At 50.0% G+C, this 18002-nt stretch overlaps 1 protein-coding gene and 1 long non-coding RNA gene across 2 annotated transcripts; one reads left to right on the top strand and one right to left on the bottom strand.

Moving 5' to 3' along the window:
- Positions 1–189: 189 nt before the first annotated feature.
- LOC130597666 (CMP-N-acetylneuraminate-beta-galactosamide-alpha-2,3-sialyltransferase 2-like) lies at positions 190–3325 on the bottom strand. Its single transcript, XM_057406399.1, has 6 exons — positions 1977–3325; positions 1523–1713; positions 1143–1322; positions 834–879; positions 544–663; positions 190–444 (listed from the first exon to the last, which is right to left on the bottom strand). The coding sequence occupies exons 1-6, from the start codon at positions 2229–2231 to the stop codon at positions 277–279; spliced, it is 960 nt and encodes a 319-aa protein (XP_057262382.1). The 5' UTR covers positions 2232–3325; the 3' UTR covers positions 190–276.
- A 986-nt stretch (positions 3326–4311) lies between these two features.
- On the top strand, positions 4312–14820 carry LOC130597665 (uncharacterized). The gene is made up of 2 exons (XR_008971842.1): positions 4312–4524; positions 14703–14820. It is a non-coding gene; the product is annotated as an uncharacterized LOC130597665 (long non-coding RNA).
- Positions 14821–18002: the final 3182 nt, after the last annotated feature.

The following is an 18002-nucleotide window of genomic DNA, read 5'->3' as shown; positions in this document are numbered from 1 at the left end:
AGACAGCCACCACCACTGCTGTCACCAGTGGCTTTGTAGCCACTGCAGGGGTGCGCACAGCAGCTCATAGGTTCCACATGCACTTCCAGCTTCATGTCTCTCCTTCTCTTCCAACCAGAACGGGCAGAGCTGTGTCCAGCCGTGTGCAACATCTCGTGACATGGGAGCGTGGCACCCACAGTGCCCAGCTGATGGGGCCAGTGCAAGCAAGCTAAAGAGCGGGGAGAGCTGCCAGTTCCTGCACTAACAGCCTGGCTTCAGTCTTTTGGAAATGCATCATCTGTGGAATAAAATCCTGCCTTCAGCTGCCAGTCTCTCGATAAGGCTGAATTCGATGTCAGCGTCATGGACCCTTGTCCTGCGGAAGGCTCCAGACCAGCGGTTTTTCTCCCAGTAGTGGTGCCAGTTCCCTTTGGTGTCTGCTCCGAAGCCAAACACGGAGACCTGCACATGGCAGGAAGAGCTGCAGGGCCCTGGGCTGGAGCACACACACACAGGCAATGGTTGCCCCACAGCAGTGCCCGGCCCTGCAGGTGCACTCACCTGCTGGCAGGCATGCAGGGCGAAGAGCAGGGCTATGAAGCCGGTGGAGGGGTATCGCCCGTGGTGCTGCGTCCAGTTGTCATGGATGTACTTGAGGAAAGCTGGGCTCAGGATCAGCACCTGAGTGGGGAGTGGGGGAGCCATCAGGTGCTCATCCTGCTGTGACCTGACAGCCAGCCCCTGCCACCAGTGCGGCTCCTGCTCACTGGCTCTGCCCACATCCAGCTGAAAACCAAGCCTGGGCTTTGCCCAGGCAGCTCTGAGTGCCCCATAGGAGCTGGAGCCCTTACCTTGTTTCTGTCTGCTTTGATGAACTGTTTCACTCTCATGTATGTGCTGCAAGAGCCAGAGGACAGCAGTGAGCAGGAGCACTCCTGCTGCTGGGGCCTGCTTTGGAGGCTGTCCTCCAGTGGGGACAGCCACCATCCCACCCATGCCCACAAACTGCAGTACAGAGGGATGCAAGGACTCTCACCCAGGGGCCTTTTGGTCTCACCAGGACCATGGTGCCCCACTGAGGCACCAGGGTCTCCAGGACCACCCCACACCATCCCCAGGGGCTCCAGCACAGTACGTGCTGTCCCCCAAGGCCAACGCACTGTGTGAGCTCTCCAGTGGAGAAGGTGCTGGCCACCCACTGCAGGTCCAGTGGCTTGAAGGGGACGAGGACGAGGTGGACGCCAGGCTCAAGGTCCACTGCGCTCTCTGGGTACATGAAGTGATGGGTTGTTCTCATGCCAACATCCAGCTCAAAGCCAGCAATCTTTGCCCTGTTCATCCTGGAGGACAACAGGAAGGCACATCCTAAAGCAAAGGTGCATGCCACTCTGGTCCCAGGCTGCCAGTCCCACCAGACAAGGACACCAGGTCACCCTGGCCAGCAGCAAAGAGGGGACATGGGTGATGCAGGATGGCTGGAGGCTGGGGCATGCCGTGTCCTGGGGAGACAGGGAGAGCCCAAACCCTTCAGGTCACCCACCTCAGCACCCAGTCGTGCGCATCAATCCGCAGCCCATGGCCGGAGCCCTTCAGCCATCCGGAGTTCCCCACCACCGCACAAGTCCTGCAGTGATTCGGGTCCCACATGCTGCCGGTTGGAGCTGGGAGCACAGTGAAGAGCTGCCAAAGTATGGCCTGAAGCTGGACACCCCTTGAGGGACCCTGCAGTGTCTGCAGGGCAAAAGGCAGAGACAAGTAGCATCAGCCCCTGGCCAGTGCCAGAAAGTGGGGGGAGCCCTGCTCCTCCCAGCAGAGCCCTGGGAAAGGCACAGAAAAACCCAATGGGATGTTAGGAAAAGGGTGCAGGACAGCTCTGAGATGGTGTGGGGGCATAGTGAATCCTTGCACCCACTGTCCCTGCTTTTAATCTTGGTCCTGCCCATCACAGGCAGACCCAGGGAGAGCCCCTATCTCCCATCTGTGCCCCTACTTACCAGCCACCACTGAACCACGTCGGAGGAGAGCTCATGGGCTGTGCCTGTCAGCAGAGGCCGCATGGTCGTGTTGTAGCGGGCATTGAACCATGTGGAGCTGTTGGTGCTGGTGGTGCAGTAGGCAGCAGGGGCGCCAAGGTGGGAAGGAGCCTGAGGGAAGGGGCTGATGCCACCCCTGGGGGCTTGGAAGCATTGCCACAGGACCAGCAGCAAGCACAGGGCCAGCACCACCTGCATGCGCCTCTGGCACAGCATCCTCACACCATCTGCAGTGAGATGTCACAGGGACCAGTGGCAGCAGCACCACTGGATGGACCCCTTCCCACCCATCCTCCCTGCCCAGCCTCCCGGGACATCCATTGGCTGCTCACCAGTACTGCAGGAGACCTGAATTAGTCTGGTTCTCATTTCCTTTTCAAACGAACAGCTTTATTGCTGTGCTCTGCTTCTGGCACTGCCATAGTTACCTAGTCTGGGCAGGGCTGGCTGGTGGCACATACTGTACAAGGAGCTGCTCTTTGCCTATGACACTTTTAGGGTCTGCAGATTGACCCCTGAGCAAGCAGCAAAGCAACATCACCCCTATCACCAGCCAAACCCCTCCAGAGCAGCAGCCCTCTGCCCATGAAGCAGCTCCTCTTCTGTAAAGCCCTGCCACCTTCTCCCATGCACACCAGCACCAGGGAGCAGCTTCTGCACACAGAAGCCCCTTGGCCTCCCCACTGTGACTGCACTGGTGGCAAATCACCTCCTCCTCAGCCTGGGGATTTGCAGCTTCGAGGGCGCTGAACCATTGCCAGGAGGCAGGAGCAGGAGGTACCGAGTGTATGCATGAACCTGTCTTAAATACTGTAATTATGCGACATTTCTGTTCTCCATCTAAAAACACTTAAGTAAACCTAAAGTCAGACTGAAAAAGGTGTTCTTGTCCTCAGGGAGTTCACAAAGTGCTCAGCCTCTCAGGACCTGCCTCCTGTGGGCTAAAGAAAGCTTGACGAGAAGGGATGTGAGAACAGCCTCCATTCTGGGGAGAGATGAAGAAGCAGGAAGGGTGTCCCCTCTCTACTGGGGAAGCTGAGGGAGAGAAACCCACTCCTGCCTTTACCCTCTGCTCCCCCCAGTCGCCTGGGTGCCGCGGGTCCTGCAGCTCAGAGGTACCTGCTTGCCGTGGCGTCCAACCAACCGCACTCAAACAGGAGCCACTGGACACACACCTGACAGCAAAGCTGCTGCTCCAGGTGCCCAAGCAAGGAGCAGAAGCAGGAGATGGTGAGGAGCGGTCAGATGATCCTGGGTCACCACAGCAGGTCGTGCTGCAAGCTGCCCTTCCAAAACACAACTGAACCACCAGCTCTTCTTGAAGAGAAGCTCAAACAAGTTATCACCACTGCACCAGGAACACAGACATGGGTGCTCCCGAGCAGGAAGCAGCTGTGAAATGTCACCTCCTCACCCGCAGGCTTGGGGGGGACCTTGAAGGCCCCAGTGCCCTCTCTGCTGGAGGCTGCATGGCCGGCGCCAGCAGCTCCATTAAGCCAGGGGACTCAGGCAGCACAGTGAATATTTCATGAAGCTCTTCACAGACACCATCCTTTGGGAGGGCAGAGCTCTGCCAGACAGGGCTGAGCAGCCCATGTCCCTCTCTGTGCCCATGTGCAGCCCATGCTCCATGGGTGGGACCCACAGCCCCATGACAGCTGAAACACCTCTTCCCCCTGCCCCATGCCCACAAGCACCCTTACCTTGGGGTTCCCCGGCCCAGTGCCATCAACCACAAGCCACTGCCGCTGCCTCTGCCCCAAAGGACATCGCCAGGAGCTCCCCAAGCCCTGCAGCCAGGAAAGAGACCCCAGACAAACGTCCCCAGGGCCCCTCACCTTCCTGGAGGGTGCACTGCTGAGCAGGGTGAAGGGGGTGCTCCCGAGCTCCGTGGCCTCACCAGCGCTTGTTGCAAGCTGCAGAATTCACCACAGGAAGAGGAAGTGTTGCACCATTGCGTGGCAGAAAACAGAGCCTCGGGGCGAGTGGCGCAGTGAGGTCAGAGCTGCTGCCCCTCCTGCATGGTACCCATCACCCTGGTGCCCCAGCACAGCCCCAGCACACCATGGTAGCTACTGGTCCTGCTGGATTTGGACACCCTGGCCATGTTCCCAGGGCTGGATCAGGAAATACATCATTGCAATGTTTGTCTGAGGCTAGGAGAAGCTGCATGGACTGGAACTGCCCTCCTGGGCCTGAGGGTCATAGAACCATTGAACACTTAGGGTTGGAAAAGCCCTTAAGATCATCCAGTTCCAACCCCCTGCCATGCAGGACAGGGATACCATGCACCATGTCACCCAAGACTCTGTCCAACCTGGCCTTGAACAGTGACAGGGATGGAGCATCTCCTGCAGACACTGACACCAGCAATATGAAGGTCTCATTTAGCTGGTTTCTTTTCCTCACCTGAAAGGGATTTGGGCTCAGAGAGGACAGAAAAGCTGTGAAATGTGCCCCAGCAATGGAGAAAACGCAACCTGTGGAGAAAAGCCATGTGAGCTGAACTGTGAGTAGTGCTATCCAAGGGGAGGTCAGTCCTCTTTGCTCTCATGCCTGAGAGGAGGTTTGGTGCCTGAGGGAGAGTGGTGAAGAGGAAGGTGTAACATCTCAAACCAGAGCAGCGCCGTGAAATACACAGCACCAAAGAGACGGTGTTCAGTGGTAGCGGGCTCAAAGGGCCTCTCCATCATTGCTGGGGATGAACAGGCACCAGAGGGGCAATGCCCTGAGCTGCCACAAAGCACATTTTCTGGAGCACAGGCGGTGAAACCCGGGAGGGAGGAATTAGGGATGGCTCAGGCGCCACAGGGTGGTGCTGGCTCCACAGCATTTGCTCGCGTTTCATTTTATTTCTGTTTCCCACCTAGCTGTTGCATTGGGAACAATAGCAGTTGGCAGTGCATGTCCAAACCCCAAATTCACTTGCAACTGCTTGAACTCGTAGCCGCAGATTGGCATTAATTTATCAGACCTTACTGAGTCAGTAACGTCATGTAAAAGAAAACTGTATTTAACAACTACTTGTATTGCAATAGCATACACTGAGTGTGCTCAGCCCTCAGCAGAGGCCCCTTTCCCAGGGGTTTGCATGCCAGCTCCAGAGCCTCTGCCCCCAGGTCCCCATCCTGCTCTGCTTGAGATGATGCATTAGCCAAGTTTGCCAGGTCTCTGTGGCACACCACTCCTGGCACTGAATGGTGAGCATGGTGGTTTTGAGCTCCCTGCGGGCAAAGGAGGAGTTAAAGCTTGTGTGTGGATTGAAGGATTTACCTTCCAGCCTTTCAGAAAGCCTCCAAGAGGAGGTCTGTGGAGGGAGCAGGGTGGTGGGTGCTGGTGGGATATATCCCTCTTGGAAGTGAGGAGTGGTGGGAAGCAAACGGGAACTTCTGGGGTCTCTTGATTTTTCAGCTACAGGGGAGCTGGGATCTTCCCTGGGATTTGGGGTGCAGAGAGACAAATTCAGCCCATGTCTCCTGCATGGTGATGCAGGGCTCGATGCTCAAGACCAAAGGGCTGGTCTTAAAGCTGGGCCAACACCAGGCACTCTCTGAGGTGTGTGCAGTACAGCAGGAGCTCTGCACAGCTCCAGCTCTTCCTTTTGTGCAGGAGCTACCTGCAAAACATCAGGACTCCTGGGCAGAGGGAAAAATGTGGGAAAAAGCCTCATAAGCTGAAATCCCACAGCACATGCTCCTGGAATAAAGTTCAGTAAATGCAGGGGGGGAATTCTTACCCGTGCAGCAGCCATCGAATTCATAGGAACCGCCGGTATCTTTCAAATGGCTTTAAGTGGCTCAGTGTAATGGGACTGGTTTTATCCTTTTACTCTTTGCCTAGGGGAGGGTTGAGCTTTATCCTGCCTTGTGAGCTTGAGAAATTTATGTAGCTAACTTTCTGTTCTTCGGGCTGATTTCCTCTCCTTTGGGTGCCTTCATGGGGTGTTTTCCTTCATCCTTTCCTTCCCTGGCACTATTTCACTGTGTTCTCCTTCCCTGCAGAGCTTCAGTCACTGTTGTCACAGAAGAGAGCAATGATGAAAATTGATCTTTTCTGAGCACATGCCTGTTACTAAGGCTGATGCATGGGGGATCCTTCAGCCCTACTTTTGCTTTGGTTATGTGTGGAAGGGGGATGCTGTGGCAATAAGCTAAATCCCAGTTAAAGCCCAGCATTTCACTGGTCTACAGCAGCTCTGCATCACGGACTCGTCCACAAAGATATTATCCAGGTGCCAAGGGAGAGCAGGGAGCAACCCATGGGAGAACAGGGATCACTTCACTCACTGTCTCCTGGTTCTTTCGTGCTGTTTGCACCAACAAGAGGCTTTTCTTAACTGTGTCTTTGCTTAGAGGTGTTTAAGACATCGTTGATTCATCACTGAGTTTCCAAAGTCAGGGATCTGCTGCTGGGAATGCAGTTGGGCCTCCTGTCCTGGTTTCAGCCATAACAGTAATTTTTTGTCCTGGTAGCTGCTGCAGTGCTGTGTTTCAGCTTTATCTGAGAACAATACTGATTGTTAACACACTGATGTTTTTAGTTGTTGCTAAGTAATGCTTATTCCAATCAAGGACTTTTCAGTCTCATGCTTTGCCAGTGAGGAGGGGCACAAGAAGCCGGGAGGGAGCAGAGACAGGACACCTGACCCAAACTAGCCAAAAGGGTATTCCATACCACAGCTCATCATGCCCAGTATAAAAAACTGGGGGGAGTTGGCTGGGAGGAGCCTATTGCTGCTCAGGTTGGGCTGGGTATCAGTTGACAGGTGGTGATCAATTGTGTTGTGCATCAGTTGTGTTTCCTGAGCTGTCATTTCTTCTCTTGCTTCTTCCTATTATTATTATGGTCATTGTTGGTATTCTTTTTATTATCACTATGTTTTACTTCATTTTAGTTATTAACTAAAGTTAATAGTTAGCAGCTCAAGGTGAGCGAGCGGTTCTGTGGCACCGAGTTACCGGCTGGGTCTAAACCAGCTCCCCATGTGTGCATCTTCCCTCCTCCCATCCAGCTGCACTTTCTGCAGCAAGCATCCCCTGTGCTTCAGCAGCAGGAAGCTGGCGGCATCGCAACAAGGTGGGAAAAACCCCTTTTTCTCCAGATAAGTTTCAGTGTAGAGCCTGAGGTCTCGCTGGTGCCTGTGCAAAAGCTCCTCCTGGCAGCGCAGGCAGGAGCACTGTGTCATCCTGCCCACACCATCGCTCCATGCTCCAGCTCCTGACCATGAGCTGAGCCTCTGCTATACAAATGAGTGTGCAAAAAACCTGTGAGCCTAACAGAGCTTCCCAGGAAGTTGCTCTGCAGCCTCTGCAGAAGAACTCACTGTCTCCTTAGCTTAAGGCCTGGGTAAAGAACTAATTATTTGGACCTAAGCTTAAATCTGTTTCCACAAAGATGGATTTGTGACTCTTGCCAGCTTCCCCCTAGAGTATTGCAACCTCATTTTGTTCCTCATGAACTTCTGCTGAGGTGTAAAATAACAACAATATTGAGCACTAAAATCGCTGAAGGCTGGATTAAATTATAATGCAATCAGTGCGAAAGACCCTCTGTCTGCAGTCAGCAGCATTAGGCTGTCCTGGGAGGGGGCAGCCTGCATGGGATCACCTAGCCAGGCCGGACTCTTTGTCTTCATCATGAAACCGAATTTCTTGGGCAGAGAGATTACTTTACCAGCTGCCAAGTGTGTACCGTGGGTGCCTTGGCATCACCTTGCCTAGGCCAGAACTCACTCTAGGAAAAGGTACAAAAACCCATAACAAAATAAGAGAGAGATGGCAATGCATATTTTAAGGTCTACAGCACATTTCCGGGGAGGGATTACTTCCAACTTGCCACCTCTGCGTGGACTTTAAATCACAACTTGAGAAGCAGGCCCCGTCTGGGGGCTGTTAATGTGTGTTAGTGTAGGATTTAGCATATCAGGGCTCCAATCCCCACTGGGACTTTCAAGAATAAGTTCCTATTAATAACTAGGACACAGCCCAAGGGATGATTTTCAGGCATTTGAAACACCCTGGACCACAGCCTTGCAGCCCTCTCACAGCCTGGGGACAGGGCTGGGTCCTGCCCTGCTCCCTGTCCTGCTGAGCCCTTCACCCTGGGGTCCAACACTGCTCCTCTGTTCACCCAAAGCCACCATGTCTCACTTGCAAGGAAAAAGGGTTATTTGTCCATCAGTGGCTCCAGGCTGTGGTGGGATGCTGAATGGTAACCTCTTAGGAGACAAGTTGTGTCACCAGTGCCAATGCAAAGAGACATCGGGTTCCTTGTGGTTCCTTGTAGCTGGCTGTAAAACCTCTCGGAGGGTCTATCCTTGCTCAGGGCATGTTTAAGGTCTCTGCCATGGAGACACCTTTTTGCCTATATAAATTCTTGTTTATCTGCTCCTTGAATGAAGTGTCTGAGCTGACGAAGCTCTTCTTTGGTCCCTTATTTGTCACAAAAAGTACACGGACTTAATTCTCTTTCTGGCTGTGTTTAATTTAGCTGCTCCTCATCAATGAGGGAAGCAGGAAAGAGAATGCCGGCATCACAGGCGTGCTTTTTCTTAGAAACCCTGTTAAAAAGACAACTCCTTTCTGGAGAAGACCCAGCGTTGCCCTCTGCTCCATGCTTAGCCCCAAAAGGAGCCTCAGCATTATTCAGCCACGCTTATTAGGATGCTTTGAGAAAAGTGATCCTTGAGGATCCTGCCCTGATACACACTCCTGCAGAAGGCAGGCTGAGCTTGGCCTTGGCCCTTTGGCTGCTCATCTGTGCTGTCCTGAGGTAATGAAATGGAGAGTTTCTCCTAAAAAAAGACTTCTTCTGCCTTGACTGAAGTCTGTAGGTTTACTGCAGCCTCTCCCAAGAAGGAGGAAGCCCAGATGAAGGGGACTGAGTTTCCATCTGCAGAGGGGTGGCATGGCCACGGCTCCAGCAGTGACTGGACATAACTTGCATTTATCTGTAGTCTCACTTTATTGTTTATTTGCTAAGTCTGGCTGAAAAGGTTTTTTTAAGGCTGTTTTGGGCTTGTGTTCTAATGTACTTGTTTGTGAAAAGGTTGCTGAACTGAAACAGTGCTTTCTTTGCAAAACGGGAAGTTGAGTGGGTCCCCCCTTCTGCTGCGCATGCAATTGCATCAGTGCCACCAAGGTCCTTGTGCAAAGTGTAAGGACAAAGAGGGGCGACAAGCAGCAAGCTGAAGCAGGACAAATGGAAACCCAAGATGCTCAGTGAAATATTTAGTGAAGCATTTTGAGCAAGGAAAAGGTTGTTCCTCTTCTATTTATGATAAGGTTTGGAAGCGAGGCACTGCCTAATTGCAGATGGCTAAATACCTGTGGTAAAGCCATGCTTTCTATTTGTACGCTTCCTTGCGTTAAGACAAGGGAAGATGACAATACTTCTGATCAGAGGCATTTAGGTAACAGAAGTCTCCTGTACATGCATGTTTTCCTGCTCTGGTGTACTTAGGAGATTATTTCAGGCAGGGCTGGTAGCTGGGGTGATGCACAGCACATGGTAGTGGTGGCATCTCGCTTGGGCAGATCCTCCTGGGGAGCTGAGGTAATGGAGATTTCATGTCAGCCTTGTCCCGGGTCCCCAGAGCCAGCACGGCCACTGCACTGCAGCGATGTGTGCTTGTTCTGGGATGGGTATTTGCTGTTGGCTGCATGTCTTTTACAAGGGCACAAACGTAACATCAAAAGAAACCACTTTGGTAATGTACTCAAAAGGTAAATATTTCATGCAGTACTATAGTAATGTGATGTATTTCCTCCTTGAAGTACTTTGTTTTTTGCCTGAGGTCTGGGATTCGGGGCAGTTTGTAGAGCTGAATTCTTACATCCTCGCCTCCCCAGCCTCTTGTGTTCCTTTTTCTCAAGATGCTGAATTTCTTTCTGTCCCTACAAAATGCGAAAAGCAACTCAGTTCCCAGAAAAAAAGTGAATTCTGATTATGCGATGGTTATTGTTTTAAGCTCTTGGGATCAATAGCACTATATTAAAGCAACGTATTTGCTCCTTCTCGAGGTGTGATGTGAAAGGAGATTCATGATGATAAATGTTTGGCAGGGACCTCAGCTGGGAAACAGATGGCACAGGCCAGTGAGTCTTCACATAGATATATAGACATATATATCTGCTTTGCACTTATTGGTACCCCAGCTGTAAAAACTGGGTGATGAGTGACTGCCTTAGCAACTTCAGCATAGGCATTTGCAAGACAGTGTGCACTCTGGAAAGCTCAGGCTGTAAACCAAGGATACGAAAAGTATCCAACATCTTTAACTAATCAGCAAAGCCTTCGCCTTTGACCAAACCTGAAGCACTTACACAGCACCAACATCATGGTCTCACCAGCACAAGACATCTTCAGCAGTGTCTGGCACTGGATTTTATCCCACCCCGTACATTCACCTGGGGAAAGCTGTGTGGGATATGGCAGGACACCTCATCCCCACCTTGCTTGCGCCACAGAGGTTGATGATGGGATGTTAAACCCCTGATGCAAAGGGCTGGGTATTGTGTGCAGAGCAACAAGCGCTCAAACTGCATTTTTGCAGAGGACTATAAATGCTCTCACATTTCCTGGTGGTTACATTCCAATCAATATGGTTTTCACAGACCAGGATTAGTTATGTTACCTTTTGTACTCCAAGGTAACTCCAAGTACTTCATAAAGTAATGAGTTCAGCTATAGATAGCACAGGTTAATGGCATGGCCATTAGGTGCTCAGTGATAAAGCTTCCATGCAGCCTCAGATATTATAAATCTGGTTTATTAAGAATGGAAATATTGACAGAGACCCGATTCTGCCTTATTCCTTCTGCAGCCTCCCAGGGATGTTTGACAATCCACTTCTGGCAGCTTCCAGCACAGATAGAGAGATTTTAATCTCTCAGAGGAAAACTTCTTCTGGGGCAAGCGTTAACCCATTGATTTATGTTTGCAAACATTTGCAAGTGTTTGGAGGCTAAACCGGAGCCAGGATAAGCATAAACCAGAGGGGCTGCACTAATTCTTCAAACCAAGAGAGGTTTGAAGTACTTTGAACTGATGGTGGCCAGACTGGCCAGCCCAGCTCTTCATCCTTGCCCTCTGATCTCTCAGCCTGAGCATCGTGCCCTGCTGCCCAGCTCAGTTTAACAGCTGCTTGGTGTTAGGTGATGATTCTTTGATATCTTTATTACCAGATTTAAAGGTAGATCCTGCTTCTCCCTGTTAGCTAGAGAGGGGCAGGTTCCCTTTTGCTGCAGGTGGAAACGACCCTTCCTAAAGCAACTGGGTCACTAATTAATGCAAACCCATGGTGTTACTTGAAGCAAAGTTTTCCCTTCTAACCCTGTCAACTGAACACAGTTCACCAAAGCCCCCAGGCATTTCAGAAAAGCTTTGGGGTCATTTGGGTTAGGCCGGATTAAAAAGGTGGATGAAAGATGTTGACCGAGGCATCCTTTTTCCCGCTCCTCTTATCTCCATCAAGAGGGGGCTGAGTGGGCAATGGCAGGGAAGGCAAACCTACCACCAAGCCATGGCCTTGCAGAAAGAACCCAGGAGTATCCAGGAGGTTGCATTGCACTTACTTTTCAGCCCTTGTTATGGCACAGGGCCCTTGTCGCCGGGTTGGAGGTGTGCTAGATTGCAGCCCAGCCCTCGTGTGCCCACTGCAGGGACACCCTGCCACTCCCCACAGCCACCCCCTGCTGCTACCTCCCCACTTGCAGAAGAGCATTGCAGCAAAAAAAAAGAGCCTAAAAAAGAATATTCTCATTAAAGGAAGAAGGTGGGGAAGGGGGGGGGGGGCAGGGGACGAGCAGGGAGATGGATTGTGCTGTGGTGCTGAGACGAGAGTGGAGAAGCTGTACCTTAATCATTGAGAGGGGAGGGGGGAAAATCCCACAGCTCTCTCAGGAGAAAGCATTTGCTGGTGTGAAACAATGCTGCGAAGGCCCTGGTGTGCCTGTGGCTCAGTCCCTGCTCAGGAACTGGTCTGGTCCCAGCTCTCAGGCTCCATTGTTCCGGATGGGAACATCTGACCACCCTCCCCTTGACATGCAGTGCCATCCCTGCTCTGCAGTGACCTGCACATCTTTAATGTCTCATTAATTCTGTCCCCCCGTGCCCAGGATCTGCCCAGGTGGGAAAGGAGAATATCTTAAATAACACCTCAAACATCTCTGCTTTCATCTGAACAGAGTGCAGCACCCATGTGAGTGCTGGTCCCTTTGGGCGTCTTTGGGTACCCTTGTCCTAGGTGCCTTTCCGTTTACACTGGGATTATGAGGGATGCTGCTGCTCTGGCTCATGAGTGTTTATGGCATGGTGCTGCTGTGGCTGGAAGGAGAAGTGCTGGGAGTATTTTCAAGGTAACTGGTCAAAGAACTCAGCTGGACACGCAGTTCCCACAGTTGTCTATGTGTTCCAGTGTCCCCTGTCTGTCCCACACACATCTTGGTCCTTTGAAGCACTTTTGACCCTGCTTGGAAGAGGGAGAGTGATTGCTGCACAGTACAGCCGTCCATGAGGTCTTCTTCACAATTAATATTTTTACTATTACTAATAGTACTATTAATACCATTAATGCTATTACTATTACAACAACAACAAAAGAAGCCACAGCTCAGTCTCAAGGCTCCTGTTAGCACCAGTACACACCAGCACTGGGCAGAAAGGAAGCTGGGCATGTTCTCAGCTGGAGCACTCTCCTGCTCACACACAGGACCTCTGGGCACCAGTAGTTACAGCTGTGCAAATTGTTTTTTATAGATGGAATGAAATTTGCACACGAGACAGCTTCATCAGGGGTTAATAAAAACCCAATGCTTCCTCTGTTTTGACAATAGTATAGCATTGCGTAGAAAGTTTTGCTTGGTCTTTTTTGTGTTACCTAAAACTGCTTAACTCTGGTTTTGTAAAAAAAACCCCTGCTGTCTTTAAAAAGATGTATATATGTGTGGGAAATGGTGTCGGTAATGCAAAGGCTTTAGTCTGGACAACAAAGTAAAGTTCAGTTATTTAGTTAATGAAGGAAAAAAACGTAATCCCCGTGTGCATTGGTTTGATCTGAGCCAAATTCTACTGCAAATTATGGCATCTGCCTTTGACTTGAGAGAAGAAAACCTAGCCAACCCAAGCAGCTATAATAACTGTGATAGTAATTGTTATTATTTTTAATTTTGGTACAGAAGTCCATGGATTTAGGGGAGGGTGGCTGTTTCCATCAGCTTAGTAAAAGTATCCACAACAGTCAAAGTTAAGCATGCAGCTAAATCATTTGAGGAACAAGAATTTCTACAGGCAGGTAAGAGCCTAATAATGTGATGATGAGGGCCCAGACTTCCACAGGTAGATAGCAGAAACTAATATTTGTGATGCAAGAGTCTTGCATTATTCAGTAGTTAAAGATGATTCTAAGAAAAAGAACAGCTTGAGAATTAGCAAAACTAGCAATAAAATATTCTTAGCTGACTCCGGGGGGAAGGAAATTGCCGTGTACAGGATTTACATTCATCTTAATGTTTATTAAAAATGAGACAGCATTGCTTTTCCTCGCGCTCGGCTGGAATAGCTCCATGCCCTGCTGGAACTGTGTGTCCTCCCTGGCCCCTGCTCAGCTCCAGGACCTGCTGAAATCTCTCACTACTCATGTGGGTTGCTGTTGGGGTGAGGGTGATGGGAACCCAACCAGCCGCTCAGGCCATGCAGGAGGATGTGAGTGCTGCTGCCAGTGCTAATTGCATGGCTTTGCTCCTGCATGTGCAGAGAAGATGGACAAATACAACTGGGAGCAGCCAGCTCGGGCCTCCTCCTCTGGGCATCAGCTGGCCCAGAGTGCTGGGTCATTCCCTAAATGTTTTTGAACCATTCCTGGCAGTAAAAGGGCTGGCTGCTCTTGGGAGTGCTGCAGCTCACATGCAGAGCTGCAGGGCAGCGGGCAGGGGAAGGGGCTGAATGTCCTGGTGCAGCAGCCACGAGGACTACCAATGTGCTAGTAAAGACCCTAGAATGTGCCTGAATTGCGCTAACACACTAAGATATTGTGTTGCAGGAGTAAAATCGCCACCCAACTGATGTGCACCAGCAGTTCAGTGCAGCACAGACATGTCTGCATGGGGGTGTGGGAGGAATTGCTGCTTGAAACGACAAAGGCTGGGGGCAAGACATATTTCTTGCTGTAAGGAATTAAAGACACACACAGAAGCACCTGAGACCTCTCAAACTCCCACTGGTGTCTGCACATGTAAGACCCACACCTGCCACCAGGCTACCGTTTACCAGTCACTGCAAGGGTATGTAAGTGTGCCATTAGCGATGAATGAGCTGGGATGGGCATGTGGGGAAGGAAAAGGAAATAAGAAACATGAAAATAATAAACAAACTAAAAAAGCAAGTGAGACTATTCAAAAGGGGGACTTTATTTTTATTACACTGAAGCCAGACGTCAGTGCACCAGTTCAGCTTTGATACACAATAAATCAGCAAACCCGTCACTCAGTTTGGAAACCAAGATTGCAGTGGCACTAAAAACACACTGAAAACATTGACTTTCTTCCTTTTTTTTTTTTTCTTTTTTTCCTCTTTTGTTTTTGGTACAAAAATGGTACAAACGACAATACAAAAGATTTGTGCTGTTGACGGTTACAAAAAAAGGTTTTTGAACTGGGTTAACGGATGCAGACTGCTTTTGCGCTTCAGCGTGAATACAGCGGAACAGCAGAAGTCTTCCTTGAGAACAACCACAGTCATGCGGGCTGCTACACAGCTTCTCCATCGGAAAAGGAAACATGCAAAATCAGAATTGAAGGAAGAGAAAGTGCTCCAGTTACACATCTATATGTTCTTGTTGCTTTTTGCCTCTATTTGATTTGTAGCTTCAAGCACTAACTACATTATGTACACAGGGTGTGAGCAATTGCTCACGGGGTCGGTGTGTACTGGAAAGAACTTTTATTTTCCCCATGGAACCAAGTTAACTTTGTGTGGGAGACACCTACGTTGTCTAGCTGCTGTTTTAAACATACGCATTCCGTGTTATACAGCATTCCCCCCCTCCCCCTTTTTTTTCCACACTTACAATGAAAAGCTCCAAGACATCACAATAAAAGTCCCATATTTTACCTTTGTTTTTTTCTGAGACTAAACGAAGTTGCAATCTTGGCATATTGTGTTGTACAGACCCTGCACTGACCAATGCTGTTCTCCAATTCCTGACCATCTACCCTATGCAAAGCAGTTGCAGATGATACAGCCTAGAGTCCCAATTATTCCTGGAGGCTGTATTTGGACACAACTACCCCTAAAACCAGTATGAGAGAGGCTCAAAGTGGCTCAGCTGCAGGTGAGTGAACTCCCAACCAGCACCTTACATCCACCAATAGCATTGCCTGGTCCAACATGAAAGGAAATAAATATGAAATATGGAAAAATGCAAACCCAGAAGCCAAACTATGACTAGCACATAGGACACCTACAACAGATTTGCCTGTTTCACTGTGATTCACTGTCATTAATTACCTGCTGAGTATCCTCTTTGCCTTGCAAAGCATTTCCATCACTGATGCTTTTCCCTGTTTACAGGCTACATAACAAATAGGCTGCACCGAGGTGTGGGCCAATCTCTGCCAGCACTGGACCCGAGTGGTCCTTGGCTTGCTGATGTGCAGTTTTCACGCCTAGGAGGTGTCCAGTGTGCTTCAACACCCTGGCAGTTCACTGTCCCCATCCCTTAGCATAGAGAGCTCTTGTGGTGTCCCCTGGCACTGCTATGGGCTATGGCGGTGACAGTGGCATTTTGGGAATGGGCTCCCTTCCACCTGCCTGAAATCAAGTCCTTCCCCACCACTGCATGGTGTGCAGAGTGGGGACTTGCATGTGAGGGCACAGCTTCTTTAATTTTTAATGCTTTAGTTTAGATTAGTTGGAGAGCAAGCATTCTGGTCTCAATGCATTAACCACTTCCGTGGCTTGAATTGTACCTTCAGAGCTGCCGTTTCCCCAGCCTGGCTCCTTGTAAGCCACTGTCACCTCCAGCGGTGAATGGCAATGGCGAATGAGGATCAGAGTGGGGGGACAGCACTGACACAGTCACCTTTTCAATAGGGTCCTTTGGATTAATGTAAATTTTCTTAGCTGGATTATAATAATAATAATTAGTATTAACAAGCAAAAATATTTGCAAGCAGTGATCTATTGTCATTGCTTGATGTGTTCCTCGCTTACCTTCTGCTGTTCCCACTGTGAAGAAAGGGGTCTGATGCTGCTGTTTACTTGTGGGGTTGTAAAGCTAAGTGATGGAGGGAGGAGGAGGAGGACAAGGGAGAGGAAGAGGAGGAGGAAGTCCTGCAGAGGGAGACTGAGCAGAACTGGCTCAAAGGACAATAAACTAGTTGGTTTGATTTATGGGCTTGTGGAGTTGGAATGGCTGGATTGCAAAGGCTGCAGAAAAAATATCTGCTGATTTAAAAAAAATGGAAATAGGTTGATTTATTTTTAGTCACTCAATCCATTTTGTTTGACTTAAGTTGTATAAATGTTCTTAAAAGCCCAAAATGTTTAGACAAGCTGATGTCTGATGTCTCCTTCATGGCCAAGTGGTTCCTGTCACTGCATGGCACATCCCCGTGGGTGACAGTGGGGCGATGCTGACCGGCCCCTCCAGCCTCCAGCCCCACAGCAGCCATCCCATACTGCTGCCGTTCCCTTCCCTACCTGAAATCCATCACCTCAGCCAAAGCCGCAGCAGAGAGCAGGCACCAAATGCTCTGGAGCAGGGACTTTGCTACTGCTCTTGGGTAAATGGTATCAGGTAGATAGCACAGCTTGGCTTGCAGCAGAGACCCAGCTGGCATCATGGGATCCACATGAGCATCCTAGGAGCCACGTGGAGCTGGCAGGCAGCAGCAGCAACCCAATGGATGGAGAACCATCAGCATCACCTCAGCCATCGATCCGGGTCCTTCTCTTGAGCTGGAGATGAGGTTATGGTGATGGACACAAAACACTGGCGGGTAGTCATCAGCAAGAAACACTAAGTGCGTTTTTATTATTCACTACGTCTGCTGTGACCGGGCAGCTTCTGTGGGGGTGCAAAGCCCAGATGGTGAAATACTCCAGCCTGTGGCTTTTCGGAAAGAAAGGGGAAGAATCAAGCCTGCCCGTAGGTAGACAGCAGTGGCTCAAGGCAATGCAGCCCACCCACGCCAGCCGGCTGAGGACAAGGGCTGTGAAGTTTGCTGAGGGTGGCCAGGAGGAGGTGGACAGAACGTGGCAGAAGCAAACTAAGACTTTCATAATGGTCACACAAGCAACTGAGTTCTCAACTATGGAACAGGAATTTGGGAAGGCATCAGGTGCCGGCAGTTTACCAGGCACTGCACTTCATCCTGGCTGAGGCACGTGCTGTGTGGCACAATATCCTTGCCTTGCTGCTGCCATCAGCGCCATCCCTCTCCTGAGGCCCAAGCCATCACCTCCTGCTTCCTCAAGAACTTGGATGAGAGAGTTCTGAAAGGACAAACTGTCCCATTGACTGACCGACCAGGACAAAAAGAAGGATCGCATCCTTGGTAGTTATTTACATACCGGTAATGTTGGAGTCCCCTCGGGCAGACTTTTACCACATTCCACTTCATACAAGACACATTTCAAATGCTCATTAATTTACAGAAATTGCATTTTATAGAAAATATGATACAATGAAATATAAAATGCACCAGGAGCATTTCAAAAATCTATAGAGACGATCTTGCAGCCTAGTATACCCTCTGAAACGACGTCCACTCATCACCGCAAGCTCTCGTCCTCTCATTCTCACTTCCCTCCCACCCCCCTTTAAACTCTTAGCATTGAACTTGAGAATTAATAGAGATATCAAAAAAAAGCATGATTATCCCCTGGATAATCACCTTCCAATATTGTGCACATTCTTGGATTTAAATGAAAATATATCTAAGCACTTTTACAAGTTTTAGCGAACCCACTGCAAAATCGTCTGCA

This window comes from Pezoporus wallicus, unplaced genomic scaffold (assembly GCF_028554395.1).
Source record: "Pezoporus wallicus isolate ANWC-B61680 ecotype Strahan unplaced genomic scaffold, APGP_CSIRO_Pwel_v1 contig_6783, whole genome shotgun sequence".
NCBI classification, from domain to species: Eukaryota; Metazoa; Chordata; class Aves; order Psittaciformes; family Psittacidae; genus Pezoporus; species Pezoporus wallicus.
The sequence above is the reverse complement of the archived record's forward strand: the minus strand, read 5'-3'. Positions and strand labels throughout refer to the sequence as shown.